Source organism: Sander vitreus, chromosome 5 (assembly GCF_031162955.1).
Source record: "Sander vitreus isolate 19-12246 chromosome 5, sanVit1, whole genome shotgun sequence".
NCBI lineage: Eukaryota > Metazoa > Chordata > Actinopteri > Perciformes > Percidae > Sander > Sander vitreus.
In genome coordinates this window covers 1,441,803-1,465,130 of record NC_135859.1, presented here as the reverse complement: position 1 = coordinate 1,465,130, position 23,328 = coordinate 1,441,803, and the positions used below count along the sequence as shown (strand labels likewise).

General features: G+C 39.5%; 1 protein-coding gene across 1 annotated transcript in view; it reads right to left on the bottom strand.

Moving 5' to 3' along the window:
- Window positions 1-660: 660 nt before the first annotated feature.
- The window catches only part of npr3 (natriuretic peptide receptor 3), a 35,558-nt gene continuing 12,890 nt past the window's right edge, over window positions 661-23,328 (bottom strand). The window contains exons 2-8 of the mRNA XM_078249983.1: window positions 18,801-18,923; window positions 14,895-15,070; window positions 12,150-12,285; window positions 4,139-4,233; window positions 3,911-4,028; window positions 3,722-3,806; window positions 661-2,594 (exon numbers count right to left, since the gene is read on the bottom strand). Of these exons, the coding sequence (XP_078106109.1) occupies window positions 2,483-2,594; window positions 3,722-3,806; window positions 3,911-4,028; window positions 4,139-4,233; window positions 12,150-12,285; window positions 14,895-15,070; window positions 18,801-18,923 (845 nt within the window). The 3' untranslated portion in view covers window positions 661-2,482. The remainder of the gene's footprint in view (window positions 2,595-3,721; window positions 3,807-3,910; window positions 4,029-4,138; window positions 4,234-12,149; window positions 12,286-14,894; window positions 15,071-18,800; window positions 18,924-23,328) is intronic.

Here is a 23,328-nt window from a genome sequence, read left to right as displayed (position 1 = left end):
ATAAGACAGAAGTGCTTATAACTGTATGTTACTACAGCTCTCACCACTGTTGGTGCACGGGGCAGCCATGTTGGATTTTAAGCTTGGGGTACTCTGTGTGGTTGCCCGAGTTCCGAGATCGGAAATCCGAGGTCAGGGGGCGAGTTTTCGACTTTGACCTCGGAAAATCCGACTTCCGAGTACAAATGGAACTCACTATTACAATAATAATAGATGCTAAAGAATCAGATACAGATAACACTACGTTTTAGTAGAACTGAAGGACTGGTCTCACAAATCTATAAAACATTAATTTCAAATAACCTTAACTTACAATCATGCTGGTCTGGGAATGGGAATTGGAGTCTTGGTTTGGACTGGAAGTGACCTCAAAAATATGGTCTCGCCGTAAATGTAGGACAGCAGTTCATTATGAATTTGTGGTGAAAATAAGAAACATATGTAATATATGCCTTTTCTGAAACAGGTAATTTTAGTTTATTTATTTTTTTAATTCTAATCGAAAGAATAAAACTATAATAAAATCCAAATCACTGGCTATTGTACAAATCAAACAGTCTCTACACTAATATTATAGCATATGAAAAATATACCATGTCCTCGTTGGGATAGAAATGAGGTGCAGTTAAATTGTAGGATATGAAGGAGAAAATCATGATATGAAGAAACCAAATAGGATGAAGTTTAATAAAATCACTATAAATTCAATATTGAGAGAGACATATTTTAAAATATATTTGTTAAATAACATAAAATAATTTAAATACATTGTCACTGTTAAGTCACTTTACCAGATACCAAAAGTTATTATAGTAATATTATACAGAGCTTTGAATAAAGCAAGTGAATGTGGTACTCCAGAATAAAACTGTTTTTGAACCTAAATACAATACATTTGTTTATTCTCCGAATATTTCCCCAAACACACAAACTGAACCAGCAGGCTGGGTAGGCCATTTACCAAGTTCACTGTCTTTATTTTGCGTCTATAAAAACCTTGTCTTTAAATCCGGCTGAATAATTCAACCCAAATGAGACTTTGCTAAAAAACTAAAGGTCACTAACGCAGAGTGAAATACTTTTTTCATGCAGTCACTACTGTTTATGGAAAGCATCTCACACTGCTTTTATAACACAGCAATATAATTAACTATCATTACTATCACAATTAATTATGATTTCAGTTCCACTTTCTGATAAGGAATACTGCAACTACTTTGCAACTTATGTCTTTGGTAATGTTGATAACTCTTTCAATAATGAATGCGTCCTTAATAAGCCATTATTAGAAACCTTTGTGTTTTTCCTTCTTCCTTCTTCAGCAGGAAACTTGCTTTATGTTTTTTAGCTTGCTCTATGAATCTCTTTTTTTCCTAGACTTCTATTTACTCTGGCCATCACTTTTGATAACATTGTACTCATCAAAGTAACTGGTGAAAACAGTTATCTTGCTAAACAAGATTCATCAGGGAACAAACTTGATAAGGATCAGACAGCTCAGACGATCAAAGGCCAGAGTTATGAAAATAAAACCCAAGTTGCAATAAATTGTAGTTTTCCTTTAATTCATTGGGAGGATGGTCAGCTGTGAAGCCAAAACGAATACAACCCAACCCAAGTTGTTCTCTGGTTTATTAGGCTACTGCTCTATAAAGCATTATGAATGATTGACCAACCATTAATAAAGTAAACTTAAGTAGGCATTATCAGAATGTAGAACCACAACTTCTTATGCAGGTAGCAATGTATTTAAAAGGAAATATTGTAAATGAGCCAATCTAAAGATGTAGAAGAGATGTACTCAATGATATGTGACCCAGTGTTTCTCATTTCTCATTTCAGCAATGAGCTCAGTTAGGAATGAGAAATTTGATTTGTATGGAGGCTGCTGGATCTCAGAAAGGTTATGGTGAACTGAAAACCTTACAACATCAGTAGCTTAATATCAGTAGCTTATAGCCTATAGATATAGATCTAGCCTATATCCCTTTTTAGTCGGTTAGCTCCAGCTGTAGCATTTCTTAAAAGTTTTGCTCTGCCATTGTTGTTTACCAACCTTAAACATGAGGCCTCTGTTTGTCCTGTCTTTTGACCTGAGAGGCGAAAGTAGACCTCACTACCCCCACTAGTGCATGCAAATGTAGTGTTAGATACACAGTCTGAATCATTCACAGTCGTGGTAACCACAATCTGAAAATAAAAAGTAAAACACATTCTTTAAAAATCCTTAAAGAATACTAGGGCCAAAGCTTTCTATACACCAATACAATCATATACCTTTTTTATGGAGAACAATCAAAGTAAGTGGTGTTTTGTGACTGTTACAACTGTCCTGAGTTACAATAAGTCAATTAACATTAAAGGATACAACACAAAACGTCTCATTTTTTAACAGCATGGCTCCACTGACAACCATTGCAAAGTCTTTGGTCACATTCAGATGTGTGATTCTCTGTGAAGGGACTGCTGCTCCTGCTGAGGATTATGCTGCTGAGAAGTGCGATCTGATGGAGTCCTCTCGTAACTGACGGTGCTTCCCGGTGTCACACTCTTCACTATGTGTGCGCCGCTCAATGGTTATCCTGTAGTTTTTTCTGCAGAGGAATCACATTAGAGAAAAAAATCTTGTTTTTTAACCTGTTCTTTTCTGTAGTTTTCACCATCATTCCTTTCAGTTTTCATTAAGTCTTTCTCACCAAGAACACTGAGAGTTAGGGAAGCAGCAGCTACAAAGTCTTAGGCCGTTTACACACTGGATGTGTCGCGCGAGTGTGTCAGCTGCCTGCCGTGTCCGTTTTTATTTTGGCTCACATATTAACAGGTTAGAGCTTACACACTGCCTGCGTGACACGCACGTCTCAGGAAAAAACACGTCCATGCTAGAAAATTCACACGACACACAAGCGTGTTGGAAGCGTTTCCAGGCAAAATAGAATAGGAAAAGATGTTTATGTCATTTTGACACAAATACATATTAATAAATGACACGTTGATGTTTGAAAGTCTCTAGGTTTTGACATAAATGCAGATATAAATGTAATTTAAAAAAAATCTATTTTCAAATATTGCACCTGTCAATACGAACAAAATATTCTGTAGCCTATTTTGCCGTCAATACTGCCGACGTCTTTGATGTAATCAGATCAGTCTATATTTATGTTTAACATGAAGTATACTACTGCTCGAGTGCATTTCATCAATGGGAAACATACATGTGTACAGACAAGGCTAGCAGCGGCAGCAGCAGCGCCGCATCAGACACGTTTCTGGTGTGTAAAGACAGAAAAATCCATGCAGCCGCCACGCAGCTGACACGCAACAGAACCACCACACTCACGCCACGCTCACGCCACGCTCACGCCACGCAGCCAGTGTGTAGCTGGCCTTATACTTATTTGGTGGTGAAAACTTGAAAATGATTATCTAAACTGTGATGTAACGGGGCTAGAAGGAGGGCACGGCGTGGCACCGAGGAACGAACAAGCCTTTCCTGGGTGAAAGTGTTTTGTTTTGGCCGCCAAGTGAACTCCGCTCTCCGGCTGGCCGAATGGCTCTATATCCATGGTGGTATTGGAAGGCTGATTTTATTCTGACATGTTCTGTTTTGTTGTGCATGATCAGAAAATTGACCGCTGAGCCAGCCGACAGTACCTGACAAACAGTGTAGTACTTGAACCCAATAATATTATTATAAATGAGCAGATAACTATCACCTTGTTACCTGAAAAAGTAGAATGCTATAAGCATTGCAGTTCCTAGAACAGCTCCCACTATGACTCCAGTCAACGCTGATACTCCTAGTCCACCTGTTTGGAAGAGCAAAACATGTACTCTGTCAAACATACTGTACATAACATACAAATTCCAAGTTAAATTTCACAGGTGTCAGTAAACAGTTGTGTCCAATTACATGATTTGTCGGGTATCTCTGTGTGTGTTTTATGCCTTCCTCTCAGGGTGAAATGGTCAGCGTTGAAGGCAGGCAGCAGCTGAAAAGTTTCATTTTTACCAAAGTAGTTGGCCACCACCTGTAAGTTAGTATAAGATATTTTCATCCAATTGAATCTTTACTAGCACATTTACCATATTTTGCCTGTTAGCAAAGATGTAACAATGTTGGAATTTTGCTTCTTCTTACCTCATAGGTTCCTGCCTCAACATTCGTCATGGCCATCAAAGAGAAATCTCCATTTCTGTCACCATTGACATCCATAGATACCTGGCCAGCGATTCCTGTCCACCACCATGAAAATAATGACAACATAACTTCTCACACTCCGAAGAAAATATAGGAACAAAATTTTTGCCACTACTCTAGCTTACTGAAATGCCATTCCAGGACATATAATCAAACATTTCATTCAAACACACATTTCTTTCAAATAAAAAGCCCGTAGTCAAATAAAAGCTGGGTCTCAAGTAATGGCCGAGGACATAGGTCCCACGAACAAATTAAAGCCGGACCCAAATACAGGCTGGGAAAAAAAATAAAAAAATGTAATACTCCTAGTGCCTGTCATATATTGTGCACACATAATGCACATTTCCATCCCTTTAATTGAACAAATTCACCAATATAATCATGCTTATTTTTGTAACACTTTGTTGTTCTGGATTACTCATTCAGCAGTGTTATTGTCCCATTTGTAGACACTGTGGGTGTGTGTTTATGTCCCAGACAAAGCCATAGTAACGCACAAGTGCCACAAGATGGCAATAGCTACATTTGAAGTACGGTATGTCACTGACACGACACGTTCTTGCCAATAAAAGCCCTGTTAGGAAATGAATGGATTCTGTTCACTGAAATGCTACAGGACTTTTAATTTGGAATGCAGGAAATATTGAGTTTGAATTAACAGAATTATGCCAGCATTTTTTTAACAGGGCAAACCGGTCTGATAAGTTAAGCCAATGTGAAAGTACCTTAAACCTGCATTTTATCCAATTTCCAGCAGAGGCAGACTTCCCTTTTTGCAAAAAAAAGTTGGCTTGTAAAACGTCTATGAGAAAATGACCCTACTTCTCACTGGATTTATCACCTCAATAAACTTTTTTAAATTTTCATGAAGAGTTTATTGTCTCAATTGCTAGTTGCTAATTCAAGTCTTAAGTTTGTAAATTTTGGTCCCATTTATTTACAAATTGTTAATAAAGCAGGGGATGCTTTAGGGGCTTGTCCTGTCAATCATGATAGAGGCTTAGCAATGCTAGCCATGGCATTGTGTACATGACAATAGCCGTGAACTTCTTTTGGGATGTTCTATGTTTCCGTCTTAAACTTGGACCCTCTCACTGTGTGTTTTGACTTCATCAAAGTTGATTGGAACATTTTCGTCGTCTAAAAATGTCTTGCTCAGCGTTCTGTAGCACCTTGCCAACCAAGCTAGCCCTTGCGTTAGCTGGTAACTTAAGGGAAAGTTAGTTCATTTTCAACCAGATCTGTGTACTGCCGTACATTCAGATGAACGTTGCCAGTGCACAGAGGTCCGAGTTTACCTGCTGGTAAAAACTCCACTGAATGACTAGCTTCAGCCAATGAAAACCAGAAAGTTACCCTCTTTAGCGTTTAGCTTAGCGCAGTGCCATTGAAACCATAGATGATACTGGCTGGGTCGTATCGTTCTCCCCAGCTCTGCCCTCTCGTCCAAAAATCATCACATCTGGTTTCAAGATATCAAGATGGCAACAGCCAACTTGGCAAACTCAAGGCTTTAAAACTGCAGTCCACTGCTGCTACGACCATTACTGTTTTACAGTCAATTGTTGATGGCACTATACAGTATACTGTATATCAGGAAGCATAACTACAGACCCATTAGTAGGTTAATTGTCACCGGGATGCAGAGCTAGAGTTCAGTAGGGTGACAGCCGCAGGAAAGAAGCTTCCTCTGAACCTGCTGGTTCGGGTGCGGAGAGACCTGAATTGCCTCCCGGAGGGGAGAGGGGTGAACAGTCTCTGGTTGGGGTGGGAACAGTCTTTGATGATACTGCGTGCCTTACGCAAGCATTGCTTGCCCTAGATGGCCTCGATGGAGGGGAGTGAGGAACCGGTGATGCGTTGGGCAGTTTTCACCACCCTCTGCAGTGCTTTCCAGTCATGGGCAGAGCAGTTGCCATACCAAACTGTGACACAGTTGGTGAGGATGCTCTCGATGGTGCAGCGGTAGAAGTTCACCAGGATCTGAGGAGAGAGGGTGGACCTTCTTGAGTCTCCTCAGAAACGCTGAGACGCTGGTGAGCCTTCCTGATCAGGGTAGAGGTGTTGAGGGTCCAAGAGAGGTCCTCAGAGATGTGGACACCCAGAAACATGAAGCTGGTGACATGCTCCACCTCAGTCCCGTTGATGAGAATGTGTGTGTGTGTGTGTGTGTGTGTGTGTGTGTGTGTGTGTGTGTGTGTGTGTGTGTGTGCTAGCTTTAGACTTCCTGAAGTCCACGATGAGCTCTTTGGTCTTCTTGGTGTTGAGAGCTATGTTGTTGTCAGTGCACCACAATAATAGGTGATGGACCATCTCATTGTTGTTGCTGATGAGACCAATCACCGTAGTGTCATCTGCAAACTTGACAATGGTGTTAGAGCCATGTACAGGTGTGCAATCGTAGATGAAGAGGGAGTAAAGGAGAGGGCTCAGCACACATCCCTGTGGTACGCCGGTGTTCAGGGTGATTGTTGAGGAAGTGTGATTATCTAACCTAACAGACTGAGGTCTGTTGGTTAGGAAGTCCAGAATCCAGTTACAGAGGGAGGTATTGATACCCAGTTCACTGAGTTTGGTGATCAGTTTGGAGGGGTTGATGGTGTTGAATGCTGAACTAAAGTCAATGAACAGCATTCTCACATACAGTTGTGTTCAGAATAATAGCAGTGGGTTTAAAAAAAGTGAATAATGCTCAAAATCCTTAGAATAGTTTTTAATTCCATAATGTCAATGCATTGGGAACACTGCACATTCAATTCCAAATCAAAACATGACCAAAAATGATCAAGTTTGTGTTATACCTTTCCAGAAAGTGAAGAAAAAAGAATATAAAGGCAGTATTTGCATTGTTCTTTACAAACTCAAACATTTACTGTATAAACTGAAAAATGTCTCAAGGGTTTGCTCTACTTTGAATCACTACACTAATATTTAGTTGCATAACCATTATTTCTGAGAACTGCTTCACATCTGTGTTGCATGGAGTCGACCAACTTCTGGCACCTGTGAACAGGTATTCCAGCCCAGGACGATTGAACTACATTCCACAATTCCTCTGCATTACTGGGTTTTGCCTCAGAAACTACATTTTTGATGTCACCCCACAATTTTTCTATGGAATTGAGGTCTGGGGATTGGGCTGGCCACTCCATAACATCAATCTTGTTCATCTGGAACCAAGACTTTACTCGCTTACTGGTGTGTTTTGGGTCATTGTCTTGTTGAAAGACCCATTTTAAAAGGCATTTCCTCTTCAGCATAAGGCAACATGACCTCTTCAAGTATTTTGATGTATTGAAACTGATCCATGATCCCTGGTATGTGATAAATAGGCCCAACACCACAGTATGAGAAACATCCCCATAACATGATTTTTGCACCACCATGCTTTACTGTCTTCACAGTGTATTGTGGCTTGAATTCAGTGCATGGGGGTCGTCGGGAAAAACTGTCTGCGGCCCCTAGACCCAAAAAGAACAATTTTGCTCTCATCAGTCCACAGAATGTTGCCCCATTTCTCCTTTGGCCAGTCAATGTGTCCTTTGACAAATTTCAACCTATTCAGTACATGTCTTTTTTTCAGCAATGGGACTTTGCGGGGGCTTCTAGCTGATAGCTTAGCTTCACATAGCCTTCTTCTGATCGTAACAGTACTCACAGGTAACTTTAAGTCTTCTTTGATTTTCCTGGAGCTGATCATTGGTTGAGCCTTTGCCATTTTGGCTATTCTTTGATCTATTCAAATGGTAGTTGACCGTTTTTTCCCACGTCGTTCAGGCTTTGGATGCTATTTCAAGGTATTTGAAATCATTTTGGCTGAGCAGCCTATAATTTTCTGCACTTCTTTATATGGTTTCCCTTCTCCAATCAACTTTTTAATCAAAGTCCGCTGTTCCTCAGAGCAATGTCTGGAACGACCCATTTTGCTGAGTATTTCAGTGTGAAATGCACCATAACCAGCATGCACAACATTTGCTTCCTTCCTTCCTTAAATATGGGCCATAATTGACACCGGTTTCTTCACAGAATCAATCACCTCACTAGTTGAACACAACACTGCTATTATTTTGAACATGCCCCTTTCAATTACAGATTCAATTACACAGAAAGAGCAGCATGCATGTCATGACTGTTGGGTCTGTTGGTTTTCTATGACTCTACAACATTTACTAGTAAATTATTTGCCATGTAGAAATATCATTTTTACCAATAAATTTGATTCATGAGGTTAGTGATGTTGGACTGCTATTATTTTGAACACAACTGTAGGTGTTGCTATTGTCAAGGTGGGACAGGGCAGAGTGAAGTGCTGTAGAGATGGCATCCTCTGTGCTCCTGTTCTGACGGTAGGCAAATTGGAAGGGGTCCAGTGAGGGTGGTAAGCAGGTCTTGAGATGGACCAGGACCAGCCTCTCGAAGCACTTCATAATGATGGGGGTGAGTGCAACTGGACGGAAGTCATTAAGGCTTGTTGCAGTGGAGTGTTTTGGCACCGGCACGATGGAGGTAGGAAGATGGAAGAACGCAGGGACAGCTGCTTGGGCTAGTGACATAAATATGTCAGTCCAAACCTCAGTCAGCTGCACAGCACAGGCCCTGAGTACGCGTCCGGGGATACCATCAGGACCAGCAGCCTTGCATGCATTAATCTTGCTCAGTGCCACACGCACATCGGTGGTGGAGAGTGTGAGGGGCTGGTGATCTGCAGATCCTATCAAAGTGGCCATAGAAGTGGTTCAGCTCATCAGGCAAGGAGGTTTTGGTGACAGGGGGGGTGGAGTTAGTAGCTTTGTAGTCTGTGATGGTCTGGATGCCTTGCCACATGTGTCGGGGGTCAGAGTTGTTCTTGAAGTGGTCCTTAATCCTTAGCTTGTGGTTGTGCTTGGCCTTTTTGATGCCCCTATTCAGGTTAGCCCTGGATGAGCTATAGGCTTGAGCATCACCTGATCTGAATGCAATGTCTTGTGCTTTCAGCAGGAGTCTGATCTCACTGTTTATCCATGGCTTCTGATTAGGGAAAGTGGTAATCTATTTCAGACACTGTTGATGTTTGAGTTGGTACAGTCCAGAATGGAGGAGGCATAAGAGTCCGTGTGGAAGTCGTGGGTGGCCTGAGTTGCGAACACTCTCCAGTCAGTGTCTCCAAAACGCTGCTGAAGTGCCGAGGCAGCTCCCTCTGGCCACACTTTGACTGTCCTTACTGTTGTATTAACACGTTTGATGAATGCTAAATACTTGGGCAGTAGAAACAAAGAGAGGTGATCTGAGTGTCCTAGATGGGTGAGGGGAGCAGCTTTGTATGCATCAGCCACATTTGTGTTGACTTGGTCTAAAATCGTTTCTCCTCTTGTGGGCCATGATACATTTTGATGTAATTTAGGCAGTACAATCTTTAAATTTGAGTGGTTGAAGTCACTCGTTTTGTTAACATAAATGCACAAACCCCCACCTCGGGTCTTTCCGCAGTCATCAGTTGTTCTGTCCGCACGGAGGAGGCAGCGTCCAGCTAGCTCGATAGCGCTGTTGGGTATTCCACTGTTAAGCCAAGTTTCTGTGAAAATCATGATGTTGCAGTCCATAATCATTCTGTTTGTGGTGATCCGCAGCCACAGTTCATACATTTTGTTCACCAGTGAGCAAACATTGGCGAGGAAAAGGCTTGGAAGAGCGAGTTGATGTGGAGTTAGCTTTAGCCTTTATTGTCTCTTATGCTCCATTGTATAGTGGCACATTCTTCCCTGTACTGCTGTCATATTTGTTTTATATCTGTTTAATGCTGTTTGTACTTTCCAATTTGCACAAACTGTATACAGATTCTGTACTACACTCAGTATTTATATTTGATCTGTATGTTTTGTAGACTCTTTATTGTATTTTGGATCTTTATATTTTTGTGTATTTAATGTTTAACTCTATGTTGTCTCACAAGTTTTATGCCTTATCATGGCCAGGTCATTGTTGCAAATGAGAATTTGTTCTCAATCGGCTTACCTGGCCAAAATGTTGAGTGTGGATTTCTGGACACTACTTGCACTCTATGGTCGCCATCTTTGCTACAGAGCGGAAGCTACAGGACCAGCAAAGTTTTTTTTTTAAAGTCGTGAAAGTGGCAGGCAAGGAAGCTGCAACGGCAAAACACGAACTTTTCGATAAGTACCACTATACTGCCATCAGATAGTGAGAAAACAAGCCAGGCGGACGACAATAGATGGCACTAATGCTCCGCCCAGCTGCAATTTACCATTACACAGGAGAAGAAGAAGAGTCAATTCCTGTCAGTGCATAACTGCCATGCCCGATTTGAGACAACACTACCCTGTCAAAATTTACGTACTGCACTCTACTACATGTAAGTTATGGAAGTATCGGAATTGAGACACAAAAATGGACACACCAGTCCATTTGTCAGGATCAATCCCTGTGCAATAACTCTGTAACACCAAACATCGTCTTTTCAGTAAAGTATATATTTAATAGTGTTAAAAACAACATTTAAACATGTAAATATTTGTATATACACTGTATACACTGTAATATCCACCTACCTCAGATATATACAGTAGGCAAACTATTTATTCCAGGACCATTGGCACTGACCTATTGTCTTACTGCTTACAATTCTCATAGAGCTGTCTGTTCACATGTATGTATGGATGTACGTATGTTTATGCAAATGTATGTGTATGCATATATTCAATTTTTATATACAAATTTATATGTGTACATAGTCAAATGTTTGTTGACCTTGTTCAGTTTTGTTGTCCTTGTTGTTAGCCGTATGTTTATTTTTTGTGTACTTGGTCATTCAATTTTTATTTTCCCTTGCGGGATTAATATAGTATTTTAATTCAAACCTGGTTTCTTTTAATTGTAGAGGGTATAATGTTTATTCTCATTATCTGCCGAAGATCTTCCTCATTGTCAGTGTTTTGGTTTATTTTGTAAAAATAAAAATAAGTTTGATGGAATTTTAAGAACAGAGCTAAAAATAAAACACCATGGTATGGATCACATTTTGTACTTATTTGTAATCTGCAAGAGCCTTTATCATTTCAAGTGATAATTGTAAAAAGAAGTGGGTAGACCAATGCACTGATTTTAGACTTGGAAAAAGTGTGTGTGTGTGTGTGTGTGTGTGTGTGTGTGTGTGTGTGGGGGGGGGGGTCTAAGGTCTAAATTCATAACTTTAAGAAGTGGGTGTGACTTGTCCCACCCTTATATAATGACCCTGACGTCCATGCTTATATCACAGATAGGACCGTAACTATTAACAACAACAACATGTGGAGTCCCTCAAGGCTCAGTCCTTAGCCCCCTCCTATTTTCCTCTCGTTCCAATCTCGTTCCACTGCTACGTGGTTGACACAGCTAACCCCTAACCCTAACCCATCCAACCCAATGACCAGTCTGGACCCACTACCCTTGCAAGATGTCTGGATGATATCAAAGGATGGATGGCTAACAGCCAATCAAAGCAAAACATATCATACTTAATTTAGTTTAGTTTAATTCCCCAAACTCCACCAGCACCACCATCCAGTCCCTTAACGAGTTACTCAACCACATCAAACTCTATGCAAACCTTGAAATCACTTTGTAATTTGATAAACAGGTTAACAGTTATAAAATCTAGCTTCTTCCAGCTCAGTACCCTGTACCCAAATGTCAGGACTTTCTGATCACCTTAAGATTTAGAAAAAGTCATCCATGTTTAAGCCTGTGACATCATGATTCATCATGATTTTCTTTTAAAAGGAAAACCAAAAGCAAACATGCCACATTTTTTTGGAGTTAATCTACTCTTATAAGCTTTGCAATGCTGTATATCATTTTAAGGATATTCTAAATAATTCTACTTAGATTTTTGCATTAGATTTTTACCAAACCACATTAGCAACATAATCATAGTGGCAGTCATCACTGATTCAGTGTGAGCAGTGTGTTTTACCTTCAAAAGTTCTGTTCCACATGCGTGAGGTGATCTCTGATCCGTTGTTTTTACTGTATCCGTTTTTCATGGCTTCATGCAAGGCGATGGCATACAGCAACATGGCATCATGGAATCCCTCAACAAACATGTTGACCTGAAATGGAAAATTTCACATTGAAATTACACTGAATGACAGTCAAACTGTATATTTAAAGCTGGGGTCGACGGTTTTCTAAAAGGAGGCAAAAATAAAAAAAAATAATTATAATTTGAAAATACAGCCCAACTCCAGCGGCTCTGTTCTAAGCCCGTCCCACCAGACGAGCACGGGCATATGTACGTGCTTCATCCTGTCATTGTGATCCCAATCCTGTTACGCAGATGCAATTCTATGAAAATTACTGTTTTCTTTGCAAACTTGTGGGTTGTAAAACCCATTAAGATGGCATACTGTGATTCCAGGCTTTAGGTTGCCACATGAACATGAACTTAGCCGAAGTCTTAAGACTTTGGCTACAATTAGCAGAAGGCAAAACATTTTGTCTCCATCTCTGAAACGATATTAACGATGCCGGCAAGTGTTTTATTGCGTTTATTGTCTCTCTTTTAGACTCTTTTGATAAGTGCCTCTTTCCTTTTTTGAGTTGCTTTGCAGTCTTGGCAGTTGTTGCCAATGCTGGAATATCAACCTTTTCTGCAGGACTTTTTGCGCACCTGCATTTTTAGAACAGACAATAGGAATGTCCTCTCTCTGAAGTGTTCTGTGATTGGTCAAAGTAGATTTTCTAAAGCCTGATAACAGAGCCAAAAGGAAGTGCAGACGTCTAGTTTTCTCTCAGACCACTTGAATTACAATATGGTGAAAGGTTATTATTAGGGCTGTCAAATGATTAATTTTTTAATCGCGATTAATCACTGAATTTCTATAGTTAATCGCGATTAATCGCATGTTTTATCACATTATTAAAATTCCATACCAGTGTATCTTATTTGGGAATCAAATGAATGCAAAGAAAGTGACTTTATGAACTTGACTTTAAGATTTGTATTTGTTTATTATTCATTTATTTACTATAAACAAAAGAAAAATGTGTGAATCTAGTCACACATTTGAATCTAGAGTCAATATAGTGTGCAGTAACTCCTAAATAATTTTGATTACTCACTGACGTCCAGTGATCACCTTGCATCACTTTGCAGCAGTTCCAGTTTGGCTGCTTTCTCCGTGTCGTACAGGCTGTGTATGCATGAAACTACTGTCCCCCTCGACGGCAATGTATAAGACGGGTCAGAACATGCCAACCATAGTCTTTAAGACCCGAGTCTTCTACGATGCTGACAGGTCTGCAGTTAGTTGCCACCCATTTTACAAGAGCTGTAGTAATTTTTGGGGATTTGGTTTCATCCACAGGTCGGCAAGTAGCACTCTCCAAAATAGTTCTTAGCCTGAGCCTGCTAGCATCAACCTGAGTCACGTTAACTGTACGACTATGCTTAGCTCGTAGGTGGTAGCTCAAGCTTGACGTGCTTCGGTGATATTTGAATTCGTCTTTACACAAGGTGCATATGGCTTTTGACCCGTCCGGGAGTTTTGGAAAATAGAAAGCGCCATTCAGAATTGTGTTGCTGCTGTCTTTCTCCATCATGCCTGCAGCCTGCAGCAGCAGGATGTGTTACGAGGAAGTATGGCAAAGTGCGGCAAAGGGTCAAAATAGTAGGTTAGGCACGACGCGAAGCTGAGTGAAGTGAAAATAAATTAATTTTTTATAAATGGCGGCATGCAATTAAAAAAAAATTAACGCCTTATGCTTGGCCCTTAATCGCATCGCGATTAACACATAATGCTGACAGCCCTAATTATTATGGATTATTTAAGCCCAGTGACGCCATAGGAAAACTGCCTACCCCAGGCCTAAATTCCACTTTTGCCTAAAACACATGCTTTGTAGAATTGATAACTTAAAAAGGTATAATATGCAAAGCTTTTCCTCAAAAACAATGTATAGACTAATACAAAAGCAACTTCACTTATGACCCAATAGTGTGTGGGTGTCTGTATCTGCCGAGACCCTGCCCTCTGCCTGGATTCTCTTTATATTTTCCTGTGTGCGGGATGTTTCTGGGCTAGCTCAAAGAGCCTGGACAAAAGTGTAAATATATACAGTATATGACCAAATTGCAGACCAAATAACTGCAAAACTATGGAACTATCAACAATCTCCACTAACATTGGAAAAATGCCATGATAAAACAAAAGTAGCCCACTCTGACCAATCACAGTTCTTGCTGTCCCCCTGTGGTATAACCGCCATAACCCCGACATGTAGTGTTGTGGTAATTTTCTGAAAATCAAATTTGCAATTGGGTGGACATATAAAATAATATACATATAAAAACTACTTTTATAATGCACAGTGTTATTTTTTTGCAGCCACAGAGCGAGTGATGATAAGGTGAGGGCTGGACAAAGACAGCTAAAAGTAGATTTGGCAGGAGTCCATGTAAGATTTAAAGTGAACTACAATGCTTAAGTTGTATATTTTGGATTTTGTAGATTTTGGATATCTGTTTATATTTTTATACTTGCAATTGATATTCCTTTTTTTGCACACTTTTCTACATTGTACAGCAACTGCTGTACAACAACTTCCCTCTGGATAAATAGTCTGATCTTATGTTCTAATTTATCAGCATTTGCAAATGCATCATACATTAGTCACTAATACTTCAGAGAGATTCCATGAGATAAACAGACATACGTACACTTCCGCAGTCCTTGCAGTCAAGAAACCCAGCTTTTTCAACAGCCTTTTTCATTTCCACTGAGAAGTTTTCAAAGTCGGGCTTGACTGTCCTTAGCAGTGTCACAATGTTCAGAGAAGCAAAGGCCTGCCTCGCATCATTGTCATATTTATCCCCTCTCTTCCACGAGCCATTGCCTAGAATTTAAATCATAAGATAAAGAAAAAACAACATTATCCAAACATTATTGTCAAACAGTATGGTTTAATATAAATAATATTTTTAAATACTGATCCCGAGAATTAAACTAAGTGCATCTACAGTGAGGCATGGCTGCTGAGCTTAGTAGCTACAGTGCAGTCACTACAGGACAGAGGCCTTCAGGTGAAAACATTTTTGAAACGTAATAAACACAATAGCACAACAGACACCAAAATGTCACAAACCAAAGGCAAGAAAAGAAAGAAGAAAACCAACTCTGAACCCCAAAGTCTGAACCCTGCCCAGTTCCCCTCAGATTTACCCTTATTACGATTCTGCAGCATCCATTGCATCAAGTAGAGTGCCTTTATGTGATGGATGTTTGGAGACCCAAAGTAATATTGTGGTTGGGGAGGTCAATGGGCATGTAACATGTCCGACATTCATGCCGGATTGCAATACAGAATGTTAGCAGAATGTTAGCAAACAGCTGACTGAAAAAAAGATTATTATTCATTTGGAATTTTGTGCCCTCCTGATGAAGGTCCGATTTCCTAATTTACTCTACTTTTAGCTCTGGTTTGGTCTCCACCAACTCTTGAGAGAAATTAAAAAATGTTTTACACCATATAGTCATTAAATCAAATCTAATGGCCCAAACGTGACAGTCACAAGTTTGTATTTGTCATTTTCACATTCTTAACGAGTACAGAGCCAAAACAACAGATAATATGTCACATATGTATGGACTGCATTGTAGATGCATGGAAAGTCATTCATTAAGACTGCAGAAAATGTAAAAATGATTCCGATGGATTTGGTAGATTTTTTATCATTACTTCAGTTTGTAAAAAACACATTTAAAATTAATATGATGGTAACTTTACCATAGGAAGAGGCATTGAAGAGTTCAACATTGAAGAAAATATAACTGCCATTGGTCAACCGTCGTCTGTGTGCAGCCAGCATGATCTCTCGTATTTTGTCTGCTCCCATGCACATGATCACCACTGCAGGAAAATAACACAGAGAAAGATGCAGTTATAGCCAATAGCCAGAGTCAGATCGTGCATGAATACCACAGAATACAACTCCTTACTGATTACATCGGGACCACAATTGCATTACTTGTATTCATTGTATTGTATATGATTACTTGAAATAACCTAAAACACACATTATGAATTTTTATGTTTGATGTTCTCACCGGGCATTTATCAGTAATTTAACACAAAATAATTAACTTTGATGGAATTTCGTTCTTAGTTTGTTTTGTATAAATGAATGATATCATTATTTAGTGTGCTTAGGATACATATTCAAATCAGTAAATCAAAATAGAAATTCTTAGCGTAAAGCATTCAGACATGATTTCTTTCTCTAGGGGAGGTGCTGGTTAGGGATTTTAACCCATATTTAATCCATCTGTGGGTAATGTTTCACCACCACCACACTAATTATACAGCTAATTAGCTATTAGCACTTCCCGTTTGCAGTGTACCATGGATGGACAGACAACTAGTACTGGAATACTTTGATACTGAAGAAAACTTAAAAAAGTGGTGATTCTCAGGCAAATGCTTAAATATCTTTTTTTTCTATGATTCCTAAGCAGATTTATGGATGTTTATTCTCAATAGACATTAGAGATAATGTTATCCTTGGAAAGTGTAAGTCACATTATTTGATATCAATATGTGCGGAGTCCTTGTGCCTTCTTGCCTCACAGATTTCCTTGGACTGTGGCGGCACCTGGATCGTAGTTGCAGGGATAGTTGGGTCTTTGTAAAATATATAGTGTGGTTATATCTGTAAAGTGTCCTGAGAAAACTTCTGTCATGATTTGACACTATGAATACAATTAAATTGAATGTGTTTCATGTCAGTGTGTTTGATTAGATTTTTTTGACAGATATTTATACTTTATGACTCAAATTCACCTCCTGCAGTAACTTTGCCCTTTAACTCTCCGGTTCAGTCTGGGGAGGCTTTTGGCTTTCCTATTTGGCTTTGTCCTGCCGAATGACAATGTCTATTACAGAGCACATCCTGTAACGATGAGTTAAATTACAGAGGAGCATAATAAATATGTAATTTCCCCACCACCTAAGACACTGTTTTCAGATTTGTTTTGTGATGTTATGATACACCTTGTAGTTGTCCTTTATTTGTTTCCATTAACTTCTTAATTTGCCTCCACTTAAATGAAAATTAATCAACGTTTGCAAGATGTGCTATGACAACCATTTTTTTCTTCCATGTGGTCCATTTAGATATAGGGTTGGATCATAAAAAACACATTTTATAATGTGCCGTAGAAAACATATTTAACACTAACATATTTAAGTTTAACTTTAATTATACTACATTGAGTGAAAGAGGTGATGTTGATTTACATTTGTGATAAACAATTGTCATTCAAGCACAGCTCGGTCCGGTATGCCGTGATGATACAGTCGTGATGCAGAGTTTACTTCAGTGTGAACAGCGCTGGTAATGGTATACTTAATCATTAATTTAGTACGCAGTACATACTGATTGTTAGTATGTGATTTTGAACAGACTCACAGTGTCAGCGCACCTCAGAAAAATGTCTTTGTGTTATGCGCCAAAATACAGCCTGCAATGTCGAATATTAACCAAAACAGACTTGTCAAAATTGGCCGGTATCCATAGTGACTTTTTTTTTAACAATGTTTTTATTGAATTTTCATTAGTGCATTAGCCCCCAATCCCCATCCCCCCGATCACAGTACATAAAAAAAAATCTCTCTCCCAACATCTGCCGTATTAAGAGCCAACAAACCAAAAGCAAACTATATGACAGTATCATATGCACAGAACAATGGCACATCCAGCAAAGTTATGCTATGCATATAAACTCCAGTAAACAAGATTTGCACCTTTGCTATCACCCTCCACGACATGCCTCAGTCCTTTCCCCTTTGTAGGTTCACCACTTATAAACTTAGCACAAAAAGTAAGGAAATTTGTGTTTGGTAGATTATTTCTCTGTGGTAACAATGCTTTTTGGCAATAAACCTTATACTGTTGGAAAGCCTGTTTAGTTCCCTTTCAAATGGTGCCCCATTTGTAAGGAACATTTGTGGGATGAGCAGCAGCGCTGAGTATGTGGGTTGCGCCCATGAACAATTTGCCAAATCTTCTCTGCCATTGCCAAACAGGTTATTTTGTTGTTGCTATTGACACTTGTTTTGAGCTTCTGGTACCCCCAGGTGTTGCCAATCAGGTGCCTGATTTAGAGATGAGATTCTGCAACCAGTGGCAATCCCATATCTCCACAGTCTGGGACCGAACTCTATCCTCCAAGATGACCACGCTCGCCCCCACAGGGCAGGGTTTATCAGAGACTACCTCCAGAATGTGGGAGTGGAGAGGATGGAATGGCATGCCAGCAGTCCTGACCTCAACCCCATTGGACACTTGTGGGATCAGTTTGGGCATGTTGTTCGTGCCAAAGTGACCAACACAACCATGTTGGCTGACTTGCGACAAATGCTGGTTCATTTTCACATTCTTAACGAGTACAGAGCCAAAACAACAGATAATATGTCACATATGTATGGACTGCATTGTAGATGCATGGAAAGTCATTCATTAAGACTGCAGAAAATGTAAAAATGATTCCGATGGATTTGGTAGATTTTTTATCATTACTTCAGTTTGTAAAAAACACATTTAAAATTAATATGATGGTAACTTTACCATAGGAAGAGGCATTGAAGAGTTCAACATTGAAGAAAATATAACTGCCATTGGTCAACCGTCGTCTGTGTGCAGCCAGCATGATCTCTCGTATTTTGTCTGCTCCCATGCACATGATCACCACTGCAGGAAAATAACACAGAGAAAGATGCAGTTATAGCCAATAGCCAGAGTCAGCTTTGTGCATGAATACCACAGAATACAACTCCTTACTGATTACATTGGGACCACAATTGCATTACTTGTATTCATTGTATTGTATATGATTACTTGAAATAACCTAAAACACACATTATGAATTTTTATGTTTGATGTTCTCACCGGGCATTTATCAGTAATTTATCACAAAATAATTAACTTTGATGGAATTTCGTTCTTAGTTTGTTTTGTATAAATGAATGATATCATTATATAGTGTGCTTAGGATACATATTCAAATCAGTAAATCAAAATAGAAATTCTTAGCGTAAAGCATTCAGACATGATTTCTTTCTCTAGGGGAGGTGCTGGTTAGGGATTTTAACCCATATTTAATCCATCTGTGGGTAATGTTTCACCACCACCACACTAATTATACAGCTAATTAGCTATTAGCACTTCCCGTTTGCAGTGTACCATGGATGGACAGACAACTAGTACTGGAATACTTTGATACTGAAGAAAACTTAAAAAAGTGGTGATTCTCAGGCAAATGCTTAAATATCTTTTTTTTCTATGATTCCTAAGCAGATTTATGGATGTTTATTCTCAATAGACATTAGAGATAATGTTATCCTTGGAAAGTGTAAGTCACATTATTTGATATCAATATGTGCGGAGTCCTTGTGCCTTCTTGCCTCACAGATTTCCTTGGATTGTGGCGGCACCTGGATCGTAGTTGCAGGGATAGTTGGGTCTTTGTAAAATATAGAGTGTGGTTTACACCTCCTATCTGTAAAGTGTCCTGAGAAAACTTCTGTCATGATTTGACACTATGAATACAATTAAATTGAATGTGTTTCATGTCAGTGTGTTTGATTAGATTTTTTTGACAGATATTTATACTTTATGACTCAAATTCACCTCCTGCAGTAACTTTGCCCTTTAACTCTCCGGTTCAGTCTGGGGAGGCTTTTGGCTTTCCTATTTGGCTTTGTCCTGCCGAATGACAATGTCTATTACAGAGCACATCCTGTAACGATGAGTTAAATTACAGAGGAGCATAATAAATATGTAATTCCCCACCACCTAAGACACTGTTTTTTTTCACCATTTGAAAGGGAACTAAACAGGCTTTCCAACGGTATAAGATTTACTGCCAAAAAGCATTGTTACCACAGAGAAATAATCTACCAAACACAAATTTCCTTACTTTTTGTGCTAAATTTATTAATTTGAGGTCATAGTGACTTGTTTGATACTGAAAGGGTCAACGTACGGTGGCCCTGAGAGCTCAACGTGCTGCAATTTAAGAAAAAGCATGCAAAAGAGCTAAGACGTAGTTAGGTTTTTCACATTGTGATAACATGATTCAGATACTAGCCTAGAGTTAGCCTTTAGCCTATTATTAACCTGCCAATTCAAATAATCTAACGAAATGCACACAATTAATTGTGAAACAGGCTAACGTTATGTAATCTGGCTATAGTTACTTTATTTTAAAGAACTGTTGTCTGGGCTCTTGTCCGACTGCCCACTGTGTTAACTCTCTGACATCACTCATGGAGTGTTGCACATGTTCACTCTATTGTCTGTTATGATCCATTGCATAACGGCACAATCTTACCTGCATTGCTGTCATATTTGTTTGTTTGTTGTACTATTCCATTTGCACAAACTGTATACAGATTCTGTACTAAACTTAGTATTTATATTTGATCCATATTTTTTCATAGACTCTTTACTGTATTTTGTATGTTTATATTTTTGCGTATTTAATGTGTAACTTTATGTTGTCTCGCACGTTTTATGCCTTGTCTTGGCCAGGTCGTCGTTCCAAATGAGAATTTGTTCTCAATCAGCTTACCTGGTTAAATAAACGTTAAATAAAATAAAAATAAAAAAAACTGTCACCAAGTACTGTTCAAGGACGAAAATAAATTGCATTTAATTAGCATTAATTAATTAATTAAAAAGCATTAATGGTTTAAAAGTAGTCAAAAATGAGTTGCAGTTTAACAGCATGAATACTATTTAAAAATGTATACTGACCCTTTTTGTAAAGAAAGAATGGGCAGCAGTTATCCTATTTAATTTGTAACTGATAAACTAATTGAGGAATGTGATAGGTTTCATTTTATTAGTCATGACAGCAAATCCTACTGGGAGTTTACCTGCTTGTCCCCTATTACATGTTTTAAAAGTAACTGTAGTAACTGAAATGAGACAGATTCAGTATTTGCATAGCCTATTTCTTGCATAAAATGTTTTCAGAAACCCATTTCGGTGATCTATTTTCATAAAATAAGAGATTGTATTCCAAACAAGCCGCCATTATGGTCTGCTTACAAAATCTGGGAGCAGACAGCCCCACGTGACACGTTTGTCCAATCAGGTGCATCTGGCTGTTGGAGGATGGAGCCTGTTTTTTTTGCTTACCAGTGGTCATTGAAGAGTAGTTTTGAATTGCCAAACCTTCCTCCACAGCGCTGCAGAGGAAGGTCTGGCGAATCCACACAGCACTCCTGGATGGGAGAAAAACGTGCTCTGGTTTATTGGCATTTCTTTAAACCAATCACAATCGTCTTGGGCGGTGCTATGCTCCGGACGGAGCAGCGGTGCCTCTGCTAAATAGCCTCAGGAAGGAACTTGTTTTGGTGGAACATGTGTACGTTCAAAAGTAGTTTTAGTCGTGCAACAGAAAACTCAGATTGGACAGATAGTCTAGCTAGCTGTCTGGATTTACCCTGCAGAGATCTGAGGAGCAGTTAACCATAGTCCTCACAAATCCACCAGAGGTTAGAACGCCAACACAAAGAAAGAGGGAGGGGACGGACATCCAGCGGAATTTGAGGCGGCACCTGAACAATCCCTAAGTGAATCGTCATGGATATACACTATTGAAGAGAAACTGGCCTGCAATGCTGGGAAGCGGGGTGATTCCTTCTGCGAAAACGCGTATATGGACCCGTACCATTAATTTGCAGAGTTTTGTCTATTTTCATGTGTTTTCTTAATTTGCAGTGCTTTGAGCTCTCAGGGTCACTGTATCAATATGTATAATTCACACAGTTCCATTTAAATTTGATGCGATCTGAATCAATGAAGGAGAAGGAGTTACAGCACTAATACACTCAAGTTCGAATCCCTTCAGGTAGCCATGTGCCTCCAAAAAGGTCTGAGGCAGAGTGGGCCGAACAGTGACACACTGCCAACTGTGTTACCGGTGATTCAAATCATGCAGAAGCTATTCTCATTTGGAGGTCCATTTGTTTTAAACTAAACATTTAATCAACGAAAGTAATGTAGTGAGCAGAGGGCCTGCCAAAAAAATATCAAATGTCAAAATATTTTTGCACTGGGTTGATATGAACTTTTCCTTTGGTGTCCCAGTGATTAAAAATAAATAAACCAACAAACAAGTAGCTACACAGACAAAGGTTGCGATTGAAAACAGTAACCCCAGCGTCCCTGTTAATAACGAAGATTCAGAGTCTTGCTGGAACATTCCTCACAACTCTGTCACTTAAACACACCTCCTGAAATATCCCTTGAGTCAGTGGGACAAACTTCACCTCAGTCCTGCCAGCACTATAGCACCCTTTAATTACACTGGGCTCTACACACACTACTGGCCCTGTGTATGCTCTGCAAGCCATTCCACGGGGCAGCGCTTGCAGCCAGCAATATTTCAAAACTTCTGGATTTTCCTTTTTGCTAGGGCACCGATGCTAGTTACAAATTAACTCAGGAATGGGGCAGCACATGGTGCACTTACTGAGTGCCCACAGTGTATTTCAAATGCCCTGTGTTGGCTGTAAACTTCTAAAGCTAGAGCATATGCAAATAGGGGGCTGGTTTGCAAATTTGTAATACCATTACTCCAAAAATTCAAGGATTTATGTTGTTGGATCCGTCTGTCAGAAAGTGAACAGGATAAAGAAAAGAGTATAAGGTGGAATATAAAAGCTCATTGTAAGATGAAAATGTCTCAGTTGGATCGGGGAAAAACTTGACATACATAAACGCTGTTTATTAGAGGGACTGAATGGATGCTGTATAAGCCGATTGATGATTATCCCGTTGTTGTTGTTGTTGTTAGTAACAGTATTGTCCTCTGCCCTTTCAGGCTGAACCTGCAGACATTTGTGGTCGTACAGTAAAAGCGAGTCATTGCGTTACAACTATGCTGGAGTCCAAGGGGAGTTCTCGCCAAACACAAAGACTTCATACAGACTCAGGATGGGAGTGCATGTCTCAGGAGGATTAGCATCAGAAACGGACCAATCACAAGAGAGGTGCTTCATTTTCCCTCCTATGTGTTTGTTGCATGTTGTAATATTGTGCAGCCTATGGTACAGACATCTGTCGCAAACTGGTGAGGGGATTT